At 36.3% G+C, this 22909-nt stretch overlaps 1 protein-coding gene across 2 annotated transcripts in view; it reads left to right on the plus strand.

Moving 5' to 3' along the window:
* Positions 1 to 22909, plus strand: part of TTC39B (tetratricopeptide repeat domain 39B) — a 75420-nt gene that overhangs the window by 15637 nt on the left and 36874 nt on the right. The window contains exon 2 of one of the 2 annotated variants that reach the window (XM_068177523.1): positions 10371 to 10405. In XM_068177523.1, coding sequence (XP_068033624.1) covers positions 10371 to 10405 — 35 coding nt within the window. Of the gene's footprint in view, positions 1 to 10370; positions 10406 to 17458; positions 17598 to 22909 lie in introns of those variants that run through there. The other variant, XM_068177522.1, reaches the window with a different exon arrangement.

Here is a 22909-nt window from a genome sequence, read left to right on the forward strand (position 1 = left end):
GAAGTATCAAGCATCTTTATATGAAATTGCTTACAGTCTAGGACAACACAATGTGCTCTTCCTCTAGCTATCTACTTCAGTGGGAGGTAGACTCCACTGTGTCTGTTTCTTACGTTGAGTCAAGACTGTCTCTTAATTGTAATCGCAGCTTAAATTTAATTATGTCTGTGTGTTTAATCCATCCTGGTATGTATGAGTTATGTGTAAGCAAAAACTGTCAGGTTCTGCTTCATTGGTCACATCACAAATGCTGAAGTACAGGAATGAAGGTGGGAAGGTTAGACGAGACCACTAAATAGACCTACCCTTGTGAGACAGGAAGCATGATATTCCACTTCCAAGAAGAGCTACGGTGTTTGTTCTGGTGTTTGTTCTGGTGTTTGTTCAATGGATCTTCCAGTCATGTTTTTCTTTCCTCTCCACATAACTTTTATTTTATTTGGTAGGTTGTGCTGACCCAAATGACGGCAAAAAGTATCTTGGCTTCTTATCTATTGACACCGTACCTCTTTAAGTGATAGCATTTTGTTATCAGCAAACTGTCTAGTGATCCTTTGACTAAACTGAGCTGAAGTTTCTGTGAATGTTACCAAGTCATGGAAAGTTAAACTTGATGAGAGAGAGCCAGTTCTGAACTAGACTAGATGATAAGTCACTGGCTGCAAAATACTAACCTTGCCAGACTGGGAAAGACCAAGCTTTTTGGTTTTAGTTGCAGTGTGGCTAGTGGCTTTCAAGTTGCTCATGTCTTGACTGCCTATGTTAAGAGAGTAAACGCTTTGTTTTCTGCTGCTCTGCCTTCAGCTCAGACACTACTTTCAGTTAGTGTCTGAAAGTACCCTCTGTTTGTGTCTCCAAAATTACATTGTGTTTACCTCTTTCATCGAATGAAAAATAACAACTGAATTGTCTTATTTGGAAGCCAGCAGTTTACTAAAAGTTTATTGTTCAGCCGTGTGGCTGAAAGTAGAAAATCTTTATCAGATTGGTCTTTCAGCAGTGGTATCTCATCCATGTTTGTGTCCAGTGTCCTGGAAAATACAGTTGTGACTAGTACTTATTGGTTATGATGTTGGAATTATTAGGACGAGAAAGATGTAGTAGAACTCCTGCTAACTTTATAAACATAATAAATAGCATCCTAAAATTATTTTTTATTTCAGTGGGGTTTTATACAATGTCTGTGGAGTGATTGAATGATGGTACAAAATTTTACAAAAACTGAGCTTGACACTAAGTTCTTGCAATACTTAGAGGCTTGTCTGCTGCAAGAAGAATTATTGTGATTGAATAATCATTCCTATGGCTGAGATGGACAAACTTAGTGTTTTCCCTTGTGTAGTATCTGTTTTGAGAAGAACGCTTGTGTATTCTTTCTGTCTTCTCAGGCTCCTTAGTTGCCTTTCAGTTTAGGATTGCTTGGCAATCAGTTTTGTGTAATGAAGTTGACCAAGAATAGAATCATATGCAATATTTGCAGAGATTTTCTACAAGGAGTGCACTTTGGTGCAGATGTACTGAATGTTGAACTCCTGATTGAGTATGTGGTTTGTTTGTTTGTTGTTGTTTTTTTTTCTTTTTTTTTTTTCTTTTGGTAACTCTTTCAAACAAATAGAAGCTACATTACACTCCTTTGGTCTTGGGGGGTGACCAAGGAGGTTTGTGTGAGACAAACTGGAAAGGTGATCAGCTAGGAAGATCAAAGCTTTATTGCAGCAGTGAAGTTCTGTGGTACTACCCTATTCTTCTGCCTCTTACAAGTGCTTTCTGTGTAGAAACAACTGCAGGTTGAATAGCAAGAAGGTGCCACTGTAAACAGTAAGTAAAGTTGTCTTGGTGTTTAGCCAACTTTAAACTGAAACTCTATTCTGCTTTCTTGTGCAGCATGTTGGAGATGAATCTGATCATGGATAACTGTTGACAGCAGCCAGTTGTATGTCAACCAAAGTAAAGTAGTCATAATGCTTTACTTGTGTTGAGCGTGTAACTGAATCTGCTAATTTCCACTTTTCAGTCATTAGCTTCTGCTGTTTAAAACAGTAGAAGCTCATCCAGTTGTTCACAGCAGGTGAGAATGGTATCAGTTTATTAAAATGTGACTGCCTGGTGCCCCATCTTTACAAGTAGGTTCAGAAAAACTGCCATCTTGAGGCTGCCTCTGTTATGCAGCCAGCCACGTCTGACTGCAGTTCATTTGGCTGAGGTTTGTTCTTGGTCCTGCCCTGGTTTATACAGTATGGCTGTCTAAGAATCATCTGGCTGCATGCAGCTGAAGGCAGAGTAGGAACTGTCCACTTTCTGTAACATGTTGATTAGCTGCTTTTAATTATAACAGTTGTTTCCATTGCAAATGTCCATTCTCTGTAAAAAATGGAGGGTAGATTTTTTTTTTTTTAAGACTCAGTTTTCTTGTATCGTCTGGAAATTTTTGGGTGACCAGCAGCATCAAAAGGCCACTGCTTTCCAGACTGTAATGGAGAAACCTTTGTTCTTGTGGTTACTGACATCTAATTTTTGACACCTAATTTAAGTGACACTGAAATTTGTTTTAATTTCTAATTGTTCATCAGCTCTTCAGTTAACCTAACTTCTAGCAAAAGTGAGTTTTACCATACCAGTTCCTCATTTCTTCTTGGTGTGTGAGTGTGTTTTTTGTGATATTTGGTGTCTTGTTTTGTTTTTGTGGTTTGGTTTTAGGTTGTTGGTGTGTGGGGTTTTTTTTTTTGTTTGTTTTTGGGGTTTTTTTGGGGTTTTTTTTTGTGTTAGTTTTTTTTTTTTTTTTTCTTAAAGCATGACTCCCAATCACCTCTTGAATGTGGCATGTTCTATTTAGATGAGAGTGAATAAGTAAGTCTGAACTACAAGTCTGATCTTTGGCTTCTGATTACTGAAGTTCTTCATCTGCAGTGGAAAACACAGCTTCTCCAAAACCACCACCATTGTCTGTCCACTCAGCTCACTGGAAAAACACTCTTATTTTAGGCAAATAATCTTGAGAGGTTTTAAAAAGCATGTGAGTTATGTTTATAGTTCAAACCAAAAAATCTGAAATAATATGTAACCACAAAAATATGTGCATTTTTTCTTTTAGAGAAATTAATTTCATTTTTTACTTTTCATGTGAAAATTGGTTGTACCGTGTAGACCAGAACTTGTGCATTTTCATACCATTCTTGCTGCCTCAAGGCTATTTCTGTCTCTGGTAAGGGGAAATAATTTTCCTGTTTTGTAACAGCTTCATCATCTCCTTCCCCTTTGAACTGTTATTCATTTGTTTCTGTTTCTAGGCTATTAATTGTTAATACCAGGATCTGGTGCTGAAGTGTCAAAGCATGTGTAGGTGACAGAGATGAAGAGCTGGAGAGATCTTTTCCTTCCTCTGCTCCCCCACGTTGTTTCTCTGCCAAGACAACATTGAAATGATGTTTCTCTCCTGTGTTTGGGGTTTTTTTGCCTGTAAACATTAAGATGTATTTTAACTTCCATTTTATTTTCTGCTGGTTTGTAGAGTAGACTGCTCTTTTCTGTACGAAATTGCTATGAAGTCTAATGAAGCAGTAGCTAAAAAGTTAGGATTTTAAAGCACTTTATAATGCAAAGTATTGTCAGTTCTAGAGAAGTATTAAGAAGTGAAAAGCATCTTAAATTTTTGAGATGAAACCTAAATTTTGTTTTGCTCATCAAAATACTTATTCTTTATATCAATACTTTATAAATTAGCTGAAGATATGTGACAAATTAGCTTTTGGGTCCTGCTGTAATGCTGGGGATTTTGTTTCCTAACATATGGGAAAATATGCAGTCCTGAGTTGGGTTTTCTGATGCAACTGGCTATTTAAGCAATGGTTGTTCTGTCCAGTGCCATCCAATTGTTATGGAGACCTTTCCTGCATATTAACAGATTATTTCATAAGTCAGGTTCTCAGAACTACTTTTCTTTTTTTCAGTTCATGCAGGTACTATCTGCAGTTTGTAGATGTGTGTAGCTGTGTTACTCTACATCTCTTGACTGCAGATGAATCAAACCCAATTTTCATAGATGAATGTATTTATTTTGGACTTAGCAGTCTTACAAACTAAACTTTTGTAATTTAAGATTGATGAGTTGCTCTGTTGTTCACCTCCGCCATTCTTTTTTGTGAAGTAGTAATTTCTGATATTTGATGCTTCCGAATGTTGTCCACAAAAATCATATTTGTTAACTGATGTGCAACAATTGATTATTTATTTATTTAAAGTTGCACAAGCCTGGGTGCTCAGAGGCATTCCACAAGTCAAGCATCCCCTTCCAGGCTTCCCATGCCATTATTTAGACACAGAGTTCAGTGTTAGCAACCTCCCAAGTACAGCCCCCTCTATTTAGTTAGTGATTTCCATACAAGTTACATAATCACAGGGATGGGTCTTCACCTGAGCAAGGATCTTCTTGACTTGTGTATTGGGGAGTTTTGCCAGTTGTGTTGCTGTTCTTTGTTATTTTCCAGCTTCTATTAGCAGTTCTCAGTTCAGTCAAGTCAGCTAAATGGAGAGATTACATGCTGTTGTTTGGTATTCTGGAGTAATATTCTAAGGAGCTTTCATATTGCTATAATGTTTGGTAACTTTTTAATGCACAGTGATTTTAAGTTATTGCTTCTGTGGGCCTGAAATGTAAAATTCTTAGCTATGAGTTTTTTTGAATAATTTTTAATGTAGTCCTGGCTAAGGCAAAGGAGAAAAAAAAATCACAAAATTTCATAACAGAAAAAGGGGGAAAAAAAGTATACCTATTTATATTCTGTTCCATTTGATAATAAGAGTGTGTGGGGACTGCTGGCTTAGAGAAGCTGTTTGGAAACTGATTTCCTTGTTGAAATTGTGAGAAACGACCCTCATTTTTAAAATTTTACAAAGTTTATTAAACCTTAAAAAAAAATCACAACAAAGGACTGAATAAGTAAAAATCACAGCACTGGGACTCCCCATGACTATCAGCCACATGCTCCTCTACAAAATGGATGCTCTGCCTTTTATATCCTTGGCCCCTCCCAAAGTTCTGTTAGTCAACTCCTTCTCTGCCATCCATGGGTGGAGATTACTTTCTTACATCTTACATTGGAGGTCAGGTGTTGTTACACCACACCTCCTGGTAATAAGCTGGCCTTCTCCAAATGCCCTGACTACTAAGACTGTTACAAGGGGGAGGGGAAAGAGGACTATGGGAGGACATATTACAGTAACATCACTATACATTTTAACATCCACATAATATCTATCTCTTAATTTTGAGAACCAACTATTACATTACTCATCTATAACAAAATGAAGACCATATGGAAGGTCTTCTGTAGCCTCTGTTCATATTATAAGCATTGTCGATCAGTTTTTTCTTATACCTCACCCATTGTCTTCTCGTGGTTGCATGTTTTTCCTGTGTTCAGTACTACCAAGGGAAAAGAGGTTTAATGCATACTCCCACATGCAATGTATATGCTAGTGCTATTTCAGCTGAGTCTGCCAACTTTTTAGCCAGAGTCAATAGGAAGCCTCCTGTAATTTTAGAAAACTGCTTCTGAGCTTGTCAGCTAAGTTTTATTTAAAATCCCTTAAATCCTGTGAGATGAATCCACAGACAGAATGATAATTTTAACATGAATGCAGTGAAAGGTGTGTTAACCTTTCTTTTCAGTTGAGAAAATTTAGACCTCAGTGGAGCCTTTTTCTCTTCATGTAGAATTCAGTCACCAACTTCCAAACTGGTAACTGAGCTTTCCATGGGCAGCTGCAGGCAGTGAGTAGGCAGGGCAGCATGCCTGAGGCCAGAGACTGGGTTTCCTGTGCATTACTTTCACCTAGCATTGCTTGCTTTTTTGAGAAGGATGGTGTGAGACTGAGTTACAAAAGACAAAAGGATAAAATAGTAGTTAGATGTACCCATACTTGAACAGAAGTTTTGACAAAAGCATCTTGAAGTGCATGTGCTTGCTAAATATGCAGCTGTCTACATAGCTTTGCATGTAGACCATGCTTTGCAATATCTTTGTCTACATAGCTTTGCATGTAGACCATGCTTTGCAATATCTTAGTATGTGTGTTTCCCAAAGAGGGTGTTACAGATAAGTTTATGGTTTTTCAAGTCACCTTAAAACTATTGTTTATTTAATACTAACAAAATAAAGCCGTGACCGGGACAAATAATGTGGTAAAGCAATAGTATTAAATGCTGGGTAGGAATTCATTATTATTTTATGTGGTCTTATTTATCTGTTGAATTAATAAGGACCCTTATTCATGTTATGTTTATGTTTTTGAGTTAATGCTTTTGGTTGGGCTTTGTTTCCTTTGCCCAATCAGTATGGATTCCAAACTGTGCCTGGTGTATCTAGATACTATTGGATTTAGTTTTTTGAAGTAATGTTGTTTTCAGTGGGGAGAACCTAGATGTTTCATACCTTATTTGGTAGTCACATCTTGTCATAAATCTGAATTTTAAAGGAATAGTTTAGATGGATCAAATTGGCCTGCTTCACTTGGAGAAGAGCAGTGTTTAAACACTTAGCTTGATAAAACATTTAGTGAACTTAAAGCAACATTATAAGAGTCATGGGATGTAGTCTGAAATTTCCTTAGAGTTGATTTATGATGAATGTGGAAGAAGATAGAGTTCACATTTGATGCTAGGATCTCTAATAGGCAAGGCAAGAAGTTGTTTCTTCTTTCTTCCAGTGCATTAGAACAAAAGTGTAGGTACTAATAGATGTCCTTATATTAGTTGAAGAACCTCTCTTAACATGCTGCTTTTGTGAAGCTTGAGAGGTAAGTGTCTGCTGTGTGTGGTTTCTGATCTCATTGCTAGAGTGCAGGAACTCTTCCATTTTTCTTATTAGTACACTGTGTCCATTTATATCTCTGTCTGATTTTCACTTTCTTTGCTTCACAAAACATATTAGCATCTCTAAGTTATGTAAACTTAGTTGTTTTTAAGCCTGTTTGCTTCTTGAAAAGGATAGATCATAAAGATTTAAAGAAATAATGCAATTATCAAACAAACAAAAGACTGCAATTCAAGAAACATAATTTTGCATAATTTTGAGACAGCTTTATTTTGCTAAATCTTGTGCTAATGATTTTCGGATATCTGTGGAAAAGTCTGAGTCATGCCATCTAGTGGCAGTTTTACATATATTTATGTGTTTTCAATTCTTGGATGGATGTGTACTCTGGAAAAAGTGCACTAAAAATCTGTGAATTGCAGCATTAATCAGCATTGTATTGAGCAAGATAGTTGTCAAACTGTTTCTCTTGGTACTAGTTTGTGTTCATGTATTTCTTTTTCTGAGTAGAATGTCTGAAAAAAGACTTTATTGTCCTTTTTTTGGATTTAACAGTTCATATTTCCTGGAGATTTCTGCTGTATGTATGTCCTGTGGCCAGGACACCATTATAGCAAGGACATACTGGAGCAGGAGTTTTTGGGACCTGCTGCAGGAAAAACCTGAACCAGGCAAAGGAAATGGATGAAGGACTGCATCCATCTCAGTCTCTTCAGCCATGTAAATAATGGAAATGGTGTTCTGTGCTAAAGTGTGGAGGTCACATTCAGTCTTTGCTGTGAACAATGCCTGACAATGCCCTTTGTTTGTGCTAAGTAGAAACACTTCCCTTGTATTAAATAGCCTGCTTTGCTGTAGACTGAAATGAATGAGCACTCCTGGAAACTGTTGTGGCTTCTCACCTGTGTCAGCTGTAACTTGCAGTGCTGGAATGTAAATACAGCCTTAGGCCTTTAAGATGCTGTGTATTTTATGTAGCACTTCACTCAATTTTTTTGTTGAACCGGCTTAATTTACAAGTAGATTTTAGCAGACTACTGGAAAAAGAGCGAATATGTCCTGAGTACTTTTTAAATGTGATCACTCCTATAACTTGATCAGGGGGGAGCTATTCTGGTTACCTCTGTGCCAGTCCTTTTCTTTACACCTTAAGATGAAGTCACTTTTTTGTTGTAATGGACATGGAATGGAGTAGAAAATGGCTGGGCTTCTTTTCTACTGCCCCCAGCTTTTTTTCTGAGAGTCTGTACAGCAAATTTGTCTAAGTCTGTGGAAATGGGACCAAGATATCATTTAAATACTTTTGAATACCCATTTTGCATGCAGTGGGAATAGGAAGACATGGGAAACTTCAGAAAAAACCTATGGATTGGGTTTTTGGTTTTTTGTTGTTTTGTTGTTGTTTTTTTTTTTTTTTTAACATACAAGCTCCCTTCACTGATGTTTTTAGCACCTTTGAGGAGTCCCTTGAAAGGCTGTGACTATTCCCTATGCCTTGATGTTTGGGGAAAAACACTAAGGTTGTACTTCATCCTTTTAAATGTGTGGACAGCCATTTGAGCAGTGTGAATGGCCAGAATCAAAACTCAGAAGCCACTAGGCAAAGGAGGCATTTAGCTAGACAGAATGCAAATTCTCTCTCTGTTTCTTCCTGTAAGTGCTGCCCTTGTATGAAGGTTTGAAAGACCCTGTGAAAGGTTCACATCACAGATATTTTTTCATGTGAACTTCTGGTCATTACTATTCTTTATTAAGTACTTGACAGTGAAAAGTACATTGACTTTTGCTTTTCAAGTTTGTTCACTTAGGAGAAATGGAATTGTGCTCTAAAAGCTATGAGTGTGTTTTTCTTGTTTATTCTGCTGAATTTCTTTTCTTGTCTCCAGAAGTGTCTCAAGGAGGCAACTAGTCTTTAGTGAAGAAGTTTATTAGAAGACTGGTGACTTGTATCAGTGTCTGAGGTGAGACATGGGCAGCAGAATTTCTGTTCAGGGTGTTCCTCTTAGTTTCTATTCAGCTTTTTGAAACTCTGGTTCTCCACAGGTCAGGAGGATCATTTAACTGGCCTTTTCGGAGTTCTTTTAATTGGCTTTTTCTGAGTGCTTTTAAGTTCCACCTGTACTTGGCACTGGTGAAGCAACTCTTGAAATTCTGTGTTCTGGTTTAGTCCCCTCATTCCAAGACAGACAGTGAGGTACTATGGCATGTATAAAGAAGGACATGGAACTGGTGAAGGGTCTGGAGCACAAATCCTGTGAGGAGGGGCTAAGGAAGTTTAGGCTGGAGAAAAGAAGACTCCAGAGAGATCTTAGGACTCTGTGCAGCTCACTGAAAAGGGCTGTACAGAAATGGGGATTAGTCTCCTCCAGGTATCTTCCTGGGATATGTTAAAAATCTGTTCTCATGCTTCCAGTTTTATAAGGAAAGAGCAGAAAGCACAGTTACAAGTAGGAAATGGTTTCTGATTGAAGAGTGACTGAGTAAAGAAGCAGTCTTTGGCTCAGAAGAGAGGTGAATTGGATGATGTAACAAAAGCTTTCAAAATTTTAAGTGTCAAGGAAAGAGCAAGTACTAATTGATTCTTTACTGTTTTTGAATAAATAAAACTAGGAATTGTTAAACAAAGGTAGCTGGAGCCAGGTTCAAGTAGAAATTCTTATTTTGCACAAAATGGGTATCAGGCTTATGGAATTCCTTACTAATGTTATAACTCGTGAATAAAACAAAGTCTACATGGGACTGAGGAAATTGGACTGATATTTGGAAGAGAAATCTACTGAAAATCACAAGATGGTCAGACTGTATTTGGGCTGTGAACACCCAGAGTTGCCAGAGGCTGGAAAGTGTGAGCTGGGGAGGGATATGTGGGGGAGTGCTGTAGCCCATTCGTCCTTGCCACATGCTTCTAGAGCCCAGTTTTGGAAACTGGATACATAAATAAATTATCTTTGAGCTAAGCTGTTCTGCTCATTTTTACATTTGTGCATTTCTTCCTTTATTTCATTTTGAAATTTGAACCTAGGTTGAAAGAGCTTTGAGTCTAGGTGGAAAGAAACAACTTCTAGATTTCTGGACTAATCTGTTCACATAACAGCTTTTAATGTGGGAGCTGGCTGTACGTGCCTGCTATCTGTCATGCATTCCAGACCCTTTGTATATACTCTGGCCAGCCTGCATATCAGGTGTATGCACAGAACATCTTTTGTTTCATGTGTAGATTATACTGTTCAGCTAGTGCATCCTGAATATGTCACATGTGCTGCATGAACTCCTGAGGTATAAGCCTGTATTGCCTTCTGTGATTTACATGCTAGAAGCTTAGGATCTAAAAAGGAAAAGATCTTTGGTTTCATTCAGCTGTAGTCTGATGTAGTAGGCCCATAGGAAATCTCTCTGTATAATGATTTGCAGTGAAAGCTTAGCAAACAATCAGTAGACTGTGACTATCCTGATGATTACTGTCTATTGCAGAAGTAAGTGCTATCAGGTAATGGTAAATTTCTGCTGTTTTATGAAACATTTACACATTAGATTGAAACTTCTTTCTTTCTTCTGCAGGAAAACTTTGAAGATGCCTATGAAAACATCCCTGTGTAAGTAGAATTTTTAAAAATGTGCGTTTGTTGAAACTCCTTATACAGAAATGGAGTACTGTGTGCACACCATTCCAGGGAAGCATAATTTTATATGCACTGACTACATTCACATTTTTCAGAACAGTTAAAGTCCTCAAGAGTTGAGAAACAAAGTATAATTAGGTTGGTGTATGTGATGAAATATTTGTCAACAAATGTGAACATTGTAAGGAATTAAACCAGGAAATCTAGTAACTGAGTTACATACTGACAGCTCTAGACATTTTTGTATGGTGAAAATATAGTCGCTTAACATTATGAGGAAAATTCTGGATCATTATACAAGACCATCTAAGCAAGATTTTCAAATGGAAGTTGCTATATCTTTATTATATACTGCTGCACAGATGTTTTCCCCTAATGAAGTGAGATAATCACTTCTCTGGTGTAAGATCTCATGCTGAAGCAACACCTTTCTTACACTGTGATGAAAACACATTATGCTGTTTGTAAGTGGTTTTCGTTTTTCTCCAGGATTTTATTGCATTTTTACGTCATGAAACACATGATGAGTGGACTTCTGATGATATCCTCAGATTGCTAAAACACTTCTAGACCCAGCTGTAGGTTTGGACTGAACTTCATGGCCAAAACATCCATGGTCTTGGCAAGTTGTATTTTACAGATTGCCAGACCCTCTGTATCTTTCCTAGAATAGAAAGGTCTGATCTGTGTAGAACTGAGAAAAATTAAACATTGTTTCTTGACACTCAGAAGGAAACAAGACCCTGATATGTTCAAGTTAAGAATTCTTCTTGTTAATGATTGCTTATTCTTCCTTGACTGCCTAGCAGTTTGTCTATGATTGGGTAACTTGTCTCTTCGGCCTCTGTTTTCCCTGGGACAGGGACGAGAGTAACTTGAAATACTGTATGAGAATTTTTATCCAATATTCATTTGTTCTATGAGAAAGTGGTTTTTTTTTTTTTTTTTTTGTTTTCTATTGACGTCTGAACTGGGCATGGTTGTTTATTTTTGGCATGCAGAGCTTTGATTTGTTCTTTCTGAGTGTCTCTTCTGTGTTCATAGCTGTCTAATAGATAAACTTTTTATAACAGAAGTTAGAATGTCATTTTATTCTGGCTGGTATTGCTTCTATCTGCAATAGGCATTGTATAGAAGAGTAAATGAAAGATGATAGAGAGAATATTAATGGGACAAAAAATTGTTGTTACTTGATATCACATTGAACATAGTGAATGTGTATATTCTTTTGTATTTGGGCAGGACTCTTCACTGGATTAGACTCCCCTTTCTCAAATTCTTTCAAAGATATGGCTACTTTAAAAAATGTGCCTGAGGAACTGAAAAAAAAATCTTGGAATGTTTTGTGAAAATCTTCCATCTTATCTTTCTTGAAATGCTTTGATTGTACTTTTCAGATTATGCTAGTAGTTTGCCCAAGGGAAAGCCTTTTGTAAATTTAATGTCCTACTGGTTGTTCCTGATATTTCTTTATCTATGAACAGAGCTTTAATTGTAATTTTTTCATTGTTATATTGAAACAATGAATGGCCAGAGGTTTAAGCTTCTGGGAAGCTGTGTCTGTTTTTTTAATTTTGCTTTTGTTAATACTCACTTTCATAATTTTTCTCTGTCAGTGTTTCATTCTCCCTTATTTTGGATAGAAAGGTGGCATTGTTAGAGCTCTGTGATGATATGCCTGGCATTGGTTTGAGTGCTTTGTTGCAGTTAGTTATATCCTATTGAATTTAACTAAAATGGACTTTTTTTTATAGTGAGTTGGGTCAACAAAGACTCATGTTTACTTTTGAGATCAGTTTTGGTTCAGATTCTGTCAGATCATCATGTTGGTTTAGAGAATTGGGAAAGAATGTGTAACGACCAGTTCTTCAAATTATTTCACACACCACTCTTCAATTCTTAGTGTAAAATATGTATAGAGTAACACAGCTCTGTATTTTACATCAGGAGATGCTAGTGAATGGTTTTGCTAATCCAACTTTACTTCAACTGGCTTTATTCTTTAAATATTATTGCTTACTGATAGATACCAGATTGTGCAGGTTAGATGTTGAAAGGGCAATGAGTTACCTTAATATGGTAAAATCCTTCCTTAAATCTCATGTGCTGGCTTTCATGTCTGACGACAGGCCCAGGAGGAAATCAGTCTTTGCTCCAGTGGTTTAAATGTATTAGATTCTCTGCCTAGACTCTTTTCTTATCTTCTACTCATGGTAATTACTGTAGATATAAACAGCAACTCCAAAACATGTAATGATCACAAAATACTTGCTTTGTAAAACATGAAGAAACCTTTAAATAGAGTTATTTACTGTAAATTTTGTTTACTGGTACTAAAGCTGAAGAAAGACTATTACAGTAGGTCACTCTGCTGTTTTACTTAAAGCAAGCACTAGCATTTAATATCTTCCCTGCCAACAAAACTGAGTTTTCAAAGTACTGGTTTGACAGTAACAATTGATAGACCATCTTCAACCTTCCAAAGATAATAGGTGGAATAATTATCAAAGTAAATTCACCATTACCTGTTTGTGTTAACTCAAGCTACTTTAATTGGCATATTCTGTTGTAAAAGGAACTGAGTATCTAGAGGCAAACCGTGATTTCTGTTGTGGAAACTGAAGCCTCTGACAAGAAGTTTTGTGGTGGTAGGATGCTTTTTTAGCATTTTTCCACTGGAGTGTCTGCTTCCAAGTTTTGGCCTGGGTGGATGCGTTTGACTAAGTTACCTACTGGCTGCCAAGCATCTACAGGTACAAAAACATACATAGATGGACCAGATTTGTGTGTAGTTTATTCTTTTATTTAATGCTCACTAAAAATGCCTCATCAATACCTAAATCTTACTGTGGAAAAACTACAACTTTTAGTCTTACTGAGAAAGATAATTCTCTACTTTGATTTTTTCAAAATATTTCTTCTATCTTAATTTTTACTCAAATAATACTGAAAATCTCTTTGTAGAATGTAGATATTCATGTTTTCTGTTGCCAGAGTGTAATTTTCTAAATTATATTGACTTTGGCATTGCAACTAGATTGAAAGTGGTTTGAGTTCTCAACAGTTTTTAACCATCACTGTATTATGCTCAGCATGCACTGACCTTGCCACTGCTATTTTGATTTCTGAAGTTCTCTATTTGTTTAGAACGTATATGAAATATTAATTCTGTTGGTATTTCTGTCCATCTCATTTTACTAACTTAAAATGTTCCTTAAAATGTCATCTCTATGTGAAAGGAATAAGTAGCCATCAAGTCCTGTTTATCTGTGCAGTCTTCTTAGATTGCCATGCAGTCTTTCTCTTTGAGATAAAGGCAAAGATAGTGCCTTTATTTACGAACCCAATATAAGAGGTTTATGTACATGAATAGCAGCATTAGAGCAACTGTATTATGATAGCTGTGTGGGTATGTAGACGCTCTGTATGAAGATGCTCTGTGGTTGGTTTTGGGAAGAAACATGCTAGTCTGCCTAACTGCTGCAAGTGGTCATATGCAGAGGAAGTCTTCACGTTGTGCTATTTTAATAGAAATTTCAGACACCAGACCCTGTGTTATGTCATCAGTGGAAAGATAGTGAGATCTCATTTAAACACAATAAAAACATTAAGTATTTGAAAAGTGGGAGTTTGCGTTCTGTAAGCAAAGCAGACAGATGATTTTTGATCAAGAATGGAACTCCTGGAATTTTTTTGTCTTTATCAGTGTGAGCAAAAAGAGACATCGTTGTTTCTCTTTGGCATTTTCTTTCCCTACCCGAAGCTGCGTACTGTTAATCCTTGATCCTGCCAAAGCAGCTCTGTGTGGTATTACTGGGGTGATAGATTAAGGGCCAGAAGTGTTTAAGGAAGTTAGAGCAGGTTATCCTTGTAATCTTAGATGTGTAGTTAAGATTTCAGTTACACCTGAACATGTGAGTGTTTTGTCAGTGAATGAAATAGAACAGTTAAGGAAATGGCTCTAAATTCAAATTTTAATTCAAGAAGCCAAAAACTTTTAGGAACAGTTCCTGTCTTCATAACTTTTTTTTGACAGTCTTGAGATGGTGAGAAGCAGCTGTGACAATTTAAATGATCAAAATTATATTTTCTTATGTTTGACCCTCAAGGTTAGGGGAAAAAAGTTCCAGTAAAGGTAGTTTTTGTCTAGAAGATAATATTTTCATAGGTGCATAAATATAAAAATATGACACACTAGCTACTTTATATTGTGAGTTTCATGATTTGAAACAGCAGTAATGTTACATCAACTTTACCTCTCTAATCTTTCCCCACCCCGAACAGTTCTAAGATAGATTAAACTTGGAGCGATTTCCATTTTTTGCACATTTTCACGGTTACACATTTTCATGTGTAAACACCTGTTTATTGCCACTACACCTTTTACCTGTGCTGTAAGATTTCTTTGTGCTTGTATTTCAGTAGAAGACTTCAGGCCACATTGTGCTATTGTTTGTACTGGTATCTTCTATTCACTTTGAAATGTGCATTTCCACTTGTCTTTGTAACTCCTTAGAAAGTGAGGAGAGGAGGTAAACAAAAATCCAAAGTCAAACCGTTTCAGAGACATTGTACATAGAAGAGCCCAAAAGTCTGCATGTTTTCCCCAACCTGTTATTCTTTTTGCAAGCCTTTGCTGAAAGGCTAGAGCACAAAAATAATACCACAGCATGTTTTTCTTTTATCCCATGTTCACTGGGATAAAAAATCTGTCTTAATTGAGTGTAAATATTTCTTTGCTGTTCTGTGGCTTGTTCTTTCATTATAAATCAATTAACACTGTGGCTTTAAATTCACATTGTATTTTTAGGGTGGGACTTTCTGGAGACTTCTGGAATTTATTTAAGTATGATGTTGGAATCTTGATATTATGCTAGAATACATGATCATATCTGTGTTTTCTTTCTTTAAAGGTCTTTCAGGAAAATAATGTTTGTTCTATGCTTTAATAAAGACTGCATAACACTATCTGTAGCCCTGCAGCTCAGGAATTGCTTTCTCTGTATAACTTCTAAGACTTGGAAAGTGATGTAGACTTTTGGATTTATGGTACAACTATTAAAATGTAAGTGCTTTAGATAAGAAAATGGAAAGATGAGTTTTAACTCATCAATGAAGAAAAAGAATAAATGGGTCAGAATTTGTTGAGAAGTAGGATTGTTTTTAAGGAAAACAGATTGAACCCAGATTTACCTGTTTATTTATTTTATGCTATCGAACAAAAAAAAAAAAGAGTCCTGGTTTTTAATAGTGTTGCTTTGGTTGTTTGATTTGGTTATGGCATGTCCACCTCTTCCTTCCCTTCCCCTTCCCTGAGTAAATGCTGTCGAAGAGTGTTTTGGGGATCAATCTGTGTGGAAGGTTTAGTATATGTGTATTAGTACATTTTCCTTTAAGTCAGTCCAGGGGAAAATTTTTGAGCATGTGTAGATATTTGCAGACAGAAAGCTTGTTTTTGTCAGTTTTGTGGAAATGTTCTCCTGACTCACTCAGCTTTTTCTAGAAAGTAGTTTCTGAACCTGGAATGTCAGCTTGTCTGAAATGTGGACTGTCTGAAATTTACACTGCATTAAAAACTGAACACTGTATATTTTGTGGGGAAATTGAGTTGACTTCTTTGTGGCTGGGCAACCTTGATTGAAACGTGTCTATTCTTCATGTGTAGGCAAGGTCACAGAAATCCTGGCACTTCTACTTTCCCTGCCCCTAATATTGTTAGTATATTAACTGACAATATTCATAAGCACTGCTTCAAATGACATGGTGGAGAACTTGGATATATTTCTCTGAACTCCTTGGTCTTTAACACTACTGGGTCAAGTTTTATGGAAAAGGTAGAATGCCCCGATTTTAAAGGTACTGTTGTCGATAAATTACAGGTGTCAATCTCATCTCTTTGAGCGTTTTACACGATTTATGAAACCTTTTTCACCTGATCATAGCCCTTAGTTCCCACAGGTGTTGTAAAAAATACTGTGCAATTGTTTCCCAGTATATTACAAATAAGAAAGTTTTAACAAAAGTAAATTGTTTAAGTAAATTGGTTTGAAGTATTACTGCTGATGCTACTTTGCATGTACCTGAAATAAGTAAATGCAAACCCATGGTTTCCTGCATTTTGCTTTAAAAGATTTGTTTGAGCCAGTTCATAACAGTAAACATAGCTAGAACTAGGTACTATTAGTCCAGTTGGTACAATTCTAAAGAATACCTTTTGAAGGTAATAGTGGAAGACATAGTTTAATTTTCTGCTGCTTAGCTCCCATGTAAGCAGCTGAGCTTTCATCATAACTCATCTAGAGAGATTACACCAAGGTGATAAAACTATCTGTGTTGTAGCTGTTTTGCTTTTGACTCCTGCTTTCTTCTGTTGCAGCTGATATTCATGAACAAAACTGTTTATTAGCAGCTCTCTGTGTCAGTGATTTGTTTTGGTCATAGAACTCTAGCTAAAAATTTGGATTTCTGAGGGAAAGAATGTTGAATGGTTAATTTAAAAAAAAAGTGATGTTGAGTACTGTCAAATAAAGAAAACCAAAAATGAGTTAGTTATTTTTCTTCAGTCTTCCTTGCTATGAACTCTCATGTACTTGATCTAGTGTTCCTGCAGTTCTTTAACATACTTTACTGCAGTTTCCTTAGCATATTTATTTTCCTTTTCTGTCTGACTTTAATTGTGGAATTTTTTTTTTCCAGGCAATACTAAGGTGACTCCTTTTTTGTCTTGAAATATAAATTACTTTGTGTTGCCCATGTCTCCATTTTCCCATTGCAGTTAGGAGTGATGGATTAGAATTAGGCTGCAGCACAGATTGGTAGAATCTCCCAGCATCCTCTTCCTGCAGAGGCATCAGCTTCCAGCATTAACTGTAGCTGCTGCCACTTCACTGACATTTCTTTTGAATTCGGCTATGGAGAGTGCCTCTGTTGCCAGCTGCTGGCATGGAAACTTTTATTCTTTTTGCTTGATAACTCATTAATGAAACCTCATGGATATTGAGAAATAAAACAGAATCACTTTTCTCTTTATGCTTTTCTTTGTCTTTTTGCTTTTTCTTTTTTTTTTTGGTGTATGTGTGCACACAGTGGAAAACAGTGAAAGAAGCAGCACTTATTTTTACACAACGACTGTATTTACATACCTGAAGTTAACTGAATTAATCCTGTAAGTATATTATCTCTGCCTAATAATCCTTGAAATCATGAATGTGGTAGTAAGATTTATGGGATTTTTTCTGTGAAAATTTGCTTTGGAATGTATGTCAAAATACAACATTGGTTTTTTATATAGATTTTCTTGAAGATAAAGGAAAAACTATATATTCACAATGGGGTTCTGAAATAATTGCTTCTCCTCTGCACTTTGCAGTGGTGAACAATGCGTTTAGAGAGCCGAAGCTTCTCTGCTGATGTCAGTGCTTAATCAGCTCGGATACTGTAGGTTGTAGAACACTGCAAGGTGTGTATTTTGGGATGCCATTCTTTAAAATGTGGTAATTTAAGGACAGTATCAGACTTAGACTACTTTTTCCATTAGGTCTTCTCCTCCTGGTAGCTGTGCTGGTTTAACCATTTGAGGTTATATAATTTTTTACTTTAACATAAATAATTTATGTCATGGGATGCAGTGCAGTGCTTTCAAAGTATTAAATGTTAAGTATAATGCAGTGTGCTTTTAAAGACTTTAGTTATTTCAGAATATACCTACAGCATAGGCTGTAAATTCCCTATGTAATAAATTAAAGTAAATTGGTTTGACGTTTAGGAAGAGTGTCTTGCTAGGATCGTGGTGTCCTAATTGTCTCTTTGGATCTGGGCCAATATTTGTGTGACGCAGTGTTAGTCCCAAAAACATCTGGTGTCCTACTTGCAGCATGATTTTTTTTTTCCCTATAGCAAGATAGTGAAATTTTTATTCATTTAATGTAAAACTGCCAGTGAACTGTCATTATTATTCATATATGCTAGCTTTTCAAGGAGGTTCCTTCTCAACCTATTTTCTTGTCAGCATGCCTTATTTGGACTTACTTTCAAGCAGAAATGTTGAACAGATCAAAATTATGTAATTTTTAAGGTGAACATCTATTTGTCTGTATCTGCATGCTAATATATTAAGTTTTGGCAGTATCGCTCTCTGCCATATTCAGGTGATCATTTTTGTACACTGTATTGCATGCATTGATTATTTGATACAAACTATTAGAATGATAAGGAGGATGCAAGCATAGTAAATTCTCAGTTTACCTGCAAAGATCGCATGTTAAAACTTACATCTAAAAATACTGTCTAACCACTGAGTTCCATTAAATAAATCTGATAATCTTTTATAGTCCTGTGTATTCCCATTAGTGTTGAACAGAATAGTGTAAATTGGATTTTTCTTCTACTTGCAAACCAGTATTGACACTTACTTGATTTTTCTGCCTTTGCAGTCAGACTGTAGTCAATTTTAAATGCCTGTGATCTGATTGTTCTGTTGTCAGTTCTAAATGCCTGTGATCTGATTGTTTTTGTTTTAAGTTTACATATATTTAGTGTCAAATTCATGCTGGAGTGGCTTGATAGACTTAAGTAGGATTATTTTGTAATCATTTTAGTGATCAGATGAACAATGTATGCCTATTCAGGTGGGTAAATAGCAACCTGAGGAGTTGGGATGTCTTGCTTTCACAATATGGCTGAGTCCTTATTGGAAATTTGGGTCTCCCTTTCTGTCCATGTGCAGTGCAATCTGCTGTTGAACTTAAGAACTTGTTGTCATATAAAGCTGCTGATGTTTCTCAGATGTTAAAAAACACCTGACTTGAAGTAAATTCATTCTTAATCCATTAAGTAATTAAAGCTTACTGAATCTGAATAATGATCAGTCAAAAACTGGAACACTTGGCTCTGCTCATGTTTCTTTTTAAAAATACAAATAAGATAATAAAGTGGCTAGATATGTAGCCTATGTTATTTTCAGAGAAGTAGACTCTTTTGGCAATGGTGGGTTGATGGTGAGCCAGCAAGATGAGCTTCATCTTGGCACTATATCCTGTGGCACCTGAGATTCAAGCAGATGGTCAACTTTGCCTAGATTTTCTTCCTTTGTGCTTATTCTATTGCTTTGTTGTACCTGTAGAGTAGTATGTGAGGATACACCGATCAGTATTTTCTTGCGTTGTTCAGATGCTGCATTGGTAGAAATATGTAGATAAGCAAAATCCATGTTTTAAATAAGATAGATGACCAGGAAAATTCCCTGTCTCATCATCCATCCCCGCCCCCTCAGTCATTGAAATATTTGGAAGCTAAACTTCTTGATCTTTCTTGAAATCAATTGTTAGATTCCCATGAGGCAGCACTGTGGTTACTGGGCTGCTTTCTGACTGGAAGGCAATCCAGTGCATACTCTCTTAAGTTGGAGATCGCAAACAAAACTTACATGTAGAATATAAAGCAAATAAACATTCGTCTCTTGACATATGGTGATCTGAATTTAAATTTCCAAGATCAGATGAGACTTCTGAGAAGGAACTTTTTTAAATAGAAAGGTTTTGTTTGTATAGATTTTGTTTGTTTGGTAGTCTTTTATTGCATTTCATTTGTAAGACAGCATTACAAGTGCAGCAGCATTACTGCTGCTGTGAGCAGTACTAACTCCTAAAATAGAACATTGTCACTTGTAGGTAAATCTGTTTAGTTTAGAAGAGCTAAGACTCAGACTTCTAGTTCTAAAAAGAAAGAGAGGGAAAACACTTTTCCTAAAGTCCTAGCAGGTTTCCTCTCTGTAAGACAGAGCTGTATCTGCCATCCTTGCCCTTGCCTTGTTGTTACATTACATGTAAGATTATACCTGTTAATGTATAGCAAGGGATCAACTAAAATCCTCTCTTAGTGAAGTTCCAGTAGTCTATGGAAAGCTATCAGCCTCACCTTTTTGACAATGCTAAGGTAGAGATAAAAACTTTGAAGTCATTCTCAGCTCATTTTGGTGCATATTACTTTAATAATAGTTGGTTTGCAATCGGAGCAGCTCTCTCCTTTTTTCTCCCTCAGTTACTTCTTCCCTTCTCACTGTTTTTCTGAGAGCTCCAACTCCTTTTCTACAGCTGTTCATTTTGAAAAAGAGTTTTCAGTGCTTTCTTTATGTATACAAATGTGTAATGTCAGCTAGCTGCTGTTTCATTTTGCTCGGAATCATATAGTCTGCCACAGCTGTAAGATGAGGGAGAAGAAATAATTTGAAAAATCCTAACCCAACAATAAACAAAACCCCAAAACAATGAAACAAAACCCCCAGTGCTGTTAAAGGAAAGGAAAATGCCCTAGTGGTGAGTTGGCTTGATCATTCAAAGGATTGTATAGGCAGGTCCATTGGTATTGCGGCAATGATCCAGAAATTCACTGATAACAGATACAACTAGCTGGCTTAATGCTGCCATCTCATAGTCAGGTAGTGTTGAGGGGAGAGGTGCAGCAACACTGATCTGAATTGTTTTCTACCATGGTGTTTATATCATGTACATAATTGCCAGCTCTGTGGATGGATAGTTGTCTCCAAAATTCAAATGGAAAGTAGTATCAAGGAGGGGCTTGGGTAATAACCATGCTGTTTGTCTCTTTCTGCTATAGAATAAGATTTCAAATACAATGCAATGAAGTCCTAAGGGAGGAATAAGAGAAAATAAGTGTGTTAGCTTGATGGCTTTGCCTGAATACCAAGCTACATAACCTAATGTAATTTAAACTAAATGACCATTTAGGGGGTGCTTTGTTTGTCAGTTGTGTGTTTTCTGGTGGAGTTTTTTATTATTTTTGTTTTGTTTCTTTCTTTTCAAATTTGCCTGATGTTGGATACATTTTACTTAGTGAGCTTTTGAAGTAATTTCTGCCCGTTTGCAAATTTGGCTAGCACAGTACTGCATAGTTTTGCTGCCAGTTGAATTTTTTTAAATGAATGTTCAGCATACAGAATATTGCATGCATTGGTAAAGTTCTGGAACAGTTAAGACAGTGAGCTTTCAAAGGAATAAAGTCTGCCTTGAATTGGCAAGAAATTTTTTTTCACTGCTTACCATAAATATTTTATTTACCTAAAATTCATGCTTTTCATAAAATGGGGTGTTTACATCATGAGTGCAGAATTTGCTGTGGTGATATGACAAGTGGATATAATACATGGGTAAAATAAGTTACTGTTTACTGACCAGTTTACTGAAGTTTTCAGACTTTCTGTATTAATGGCAATAGCCTAGGATAGGAAATGCTTTATATAAATTGCAAATAATTTCAAATGCCTAGCTGTATGCCTTAAGGCATTTTTCTTATGGCATTTAGCCATTTTTCTGTTGTGTGATTATAAGTGGTGTTGAACACTGAGTTTTAGATTAAATGGTAAAAGAGTTTGCAACAATGTTTCTGTCTTCATTTAAAAAAATATTGATCACATGATCTTATATTTCTTCAGAATTATTTTAAACTAACACAAAAGTTTTAAGAATCCTTTTATTCATAAACTGGATGTGATTGGCTACTTAAAAATATTTTGATCCCTTTAATGTCAAGGATGATGTATGCTTTAATAATTTTGCAGCAAGAAATGTTCAACTGTGAGACAGGTTACTCAATGATTCTGCATTTCTGAATTATTCTCAGGGTGAAAGGTATGTATAGCATGCCTGCAGGCGAAATAATAAAATTTCAGCTTCATGAGGCTAGCCTGATGGCCCTTCAGAGGCTGAGTCCTGTACCTGTCCAACAAGATACGGAAAGATATATGCCAGCTCTAGCATAGTGTGGGATTGAGGTGTGTGTGCAGTTTCTTGCATATGACAGTAGTCCCTCAGAATAATGCACGTTCATGAGAATTCCTTAGTTTCAGGCTTGATACAGGAATTGTTCATAAAGGTTGTACATTTCTGTTTGTATTTGTTTAAAACCAAATCATACAGAAATCTCTTATTTGTGACATATAAGAGTAATCCCTTGTATAAGAAAATCCAACACAACTAAAAAGCTATTTCCATTTGCTTTTTTGAGCATTTCCTGAATGTGTCCGTAGATTGTATTACCTTCAGCCATCCTTCACTAAACAATCTAGAACTTAACATGTAGACCTAACAGAGTATCTCAGTAGGATTTTGCAAAAAGCTATTTTGCTTCATTTCATGATGCTCTTGTTGGGCATTTGCCATGAAAACTAGTGCAACCCGCTGCTCTGTGGTAGGTAGGCAGTACTCCTACAATATCTCACCTTCTGTTTGATGGCTTGTGTTGCATCTTTGTCTGTGCAAATGACTAATAAAAATGATAGCAGATAATACTGTTCCTTAAGAAGGGATTGAAACTAAATTTTAGCACAGCAGTAGACAGAAAAACTGGAGTATTACTGTTGTCTTGTATACGAGTAATGCATAAGAGGGATAAGATGCAAAAGCCATTTTTCTTTTCAAATCACAAACTTAGCAGTGAGAAGTCCAATGCTTTTAAAACATG

This window comes from Anomalospiza imberbis, chromosome Z (genome assembly GCF_031753505.1).
Source record: "Anomalospiza imberbis isolate Cuckoo-Finch-1a 21T00152 chromosome Z, ASM3175350v1, whole genome shotgun sequence".
Taxonomy (NCBI): Eukaryota; Metazoa; Chordata; class Aves; order Passeriformes; family Viduidae; genus Anomalospiza; species Anomalospiza imberbis.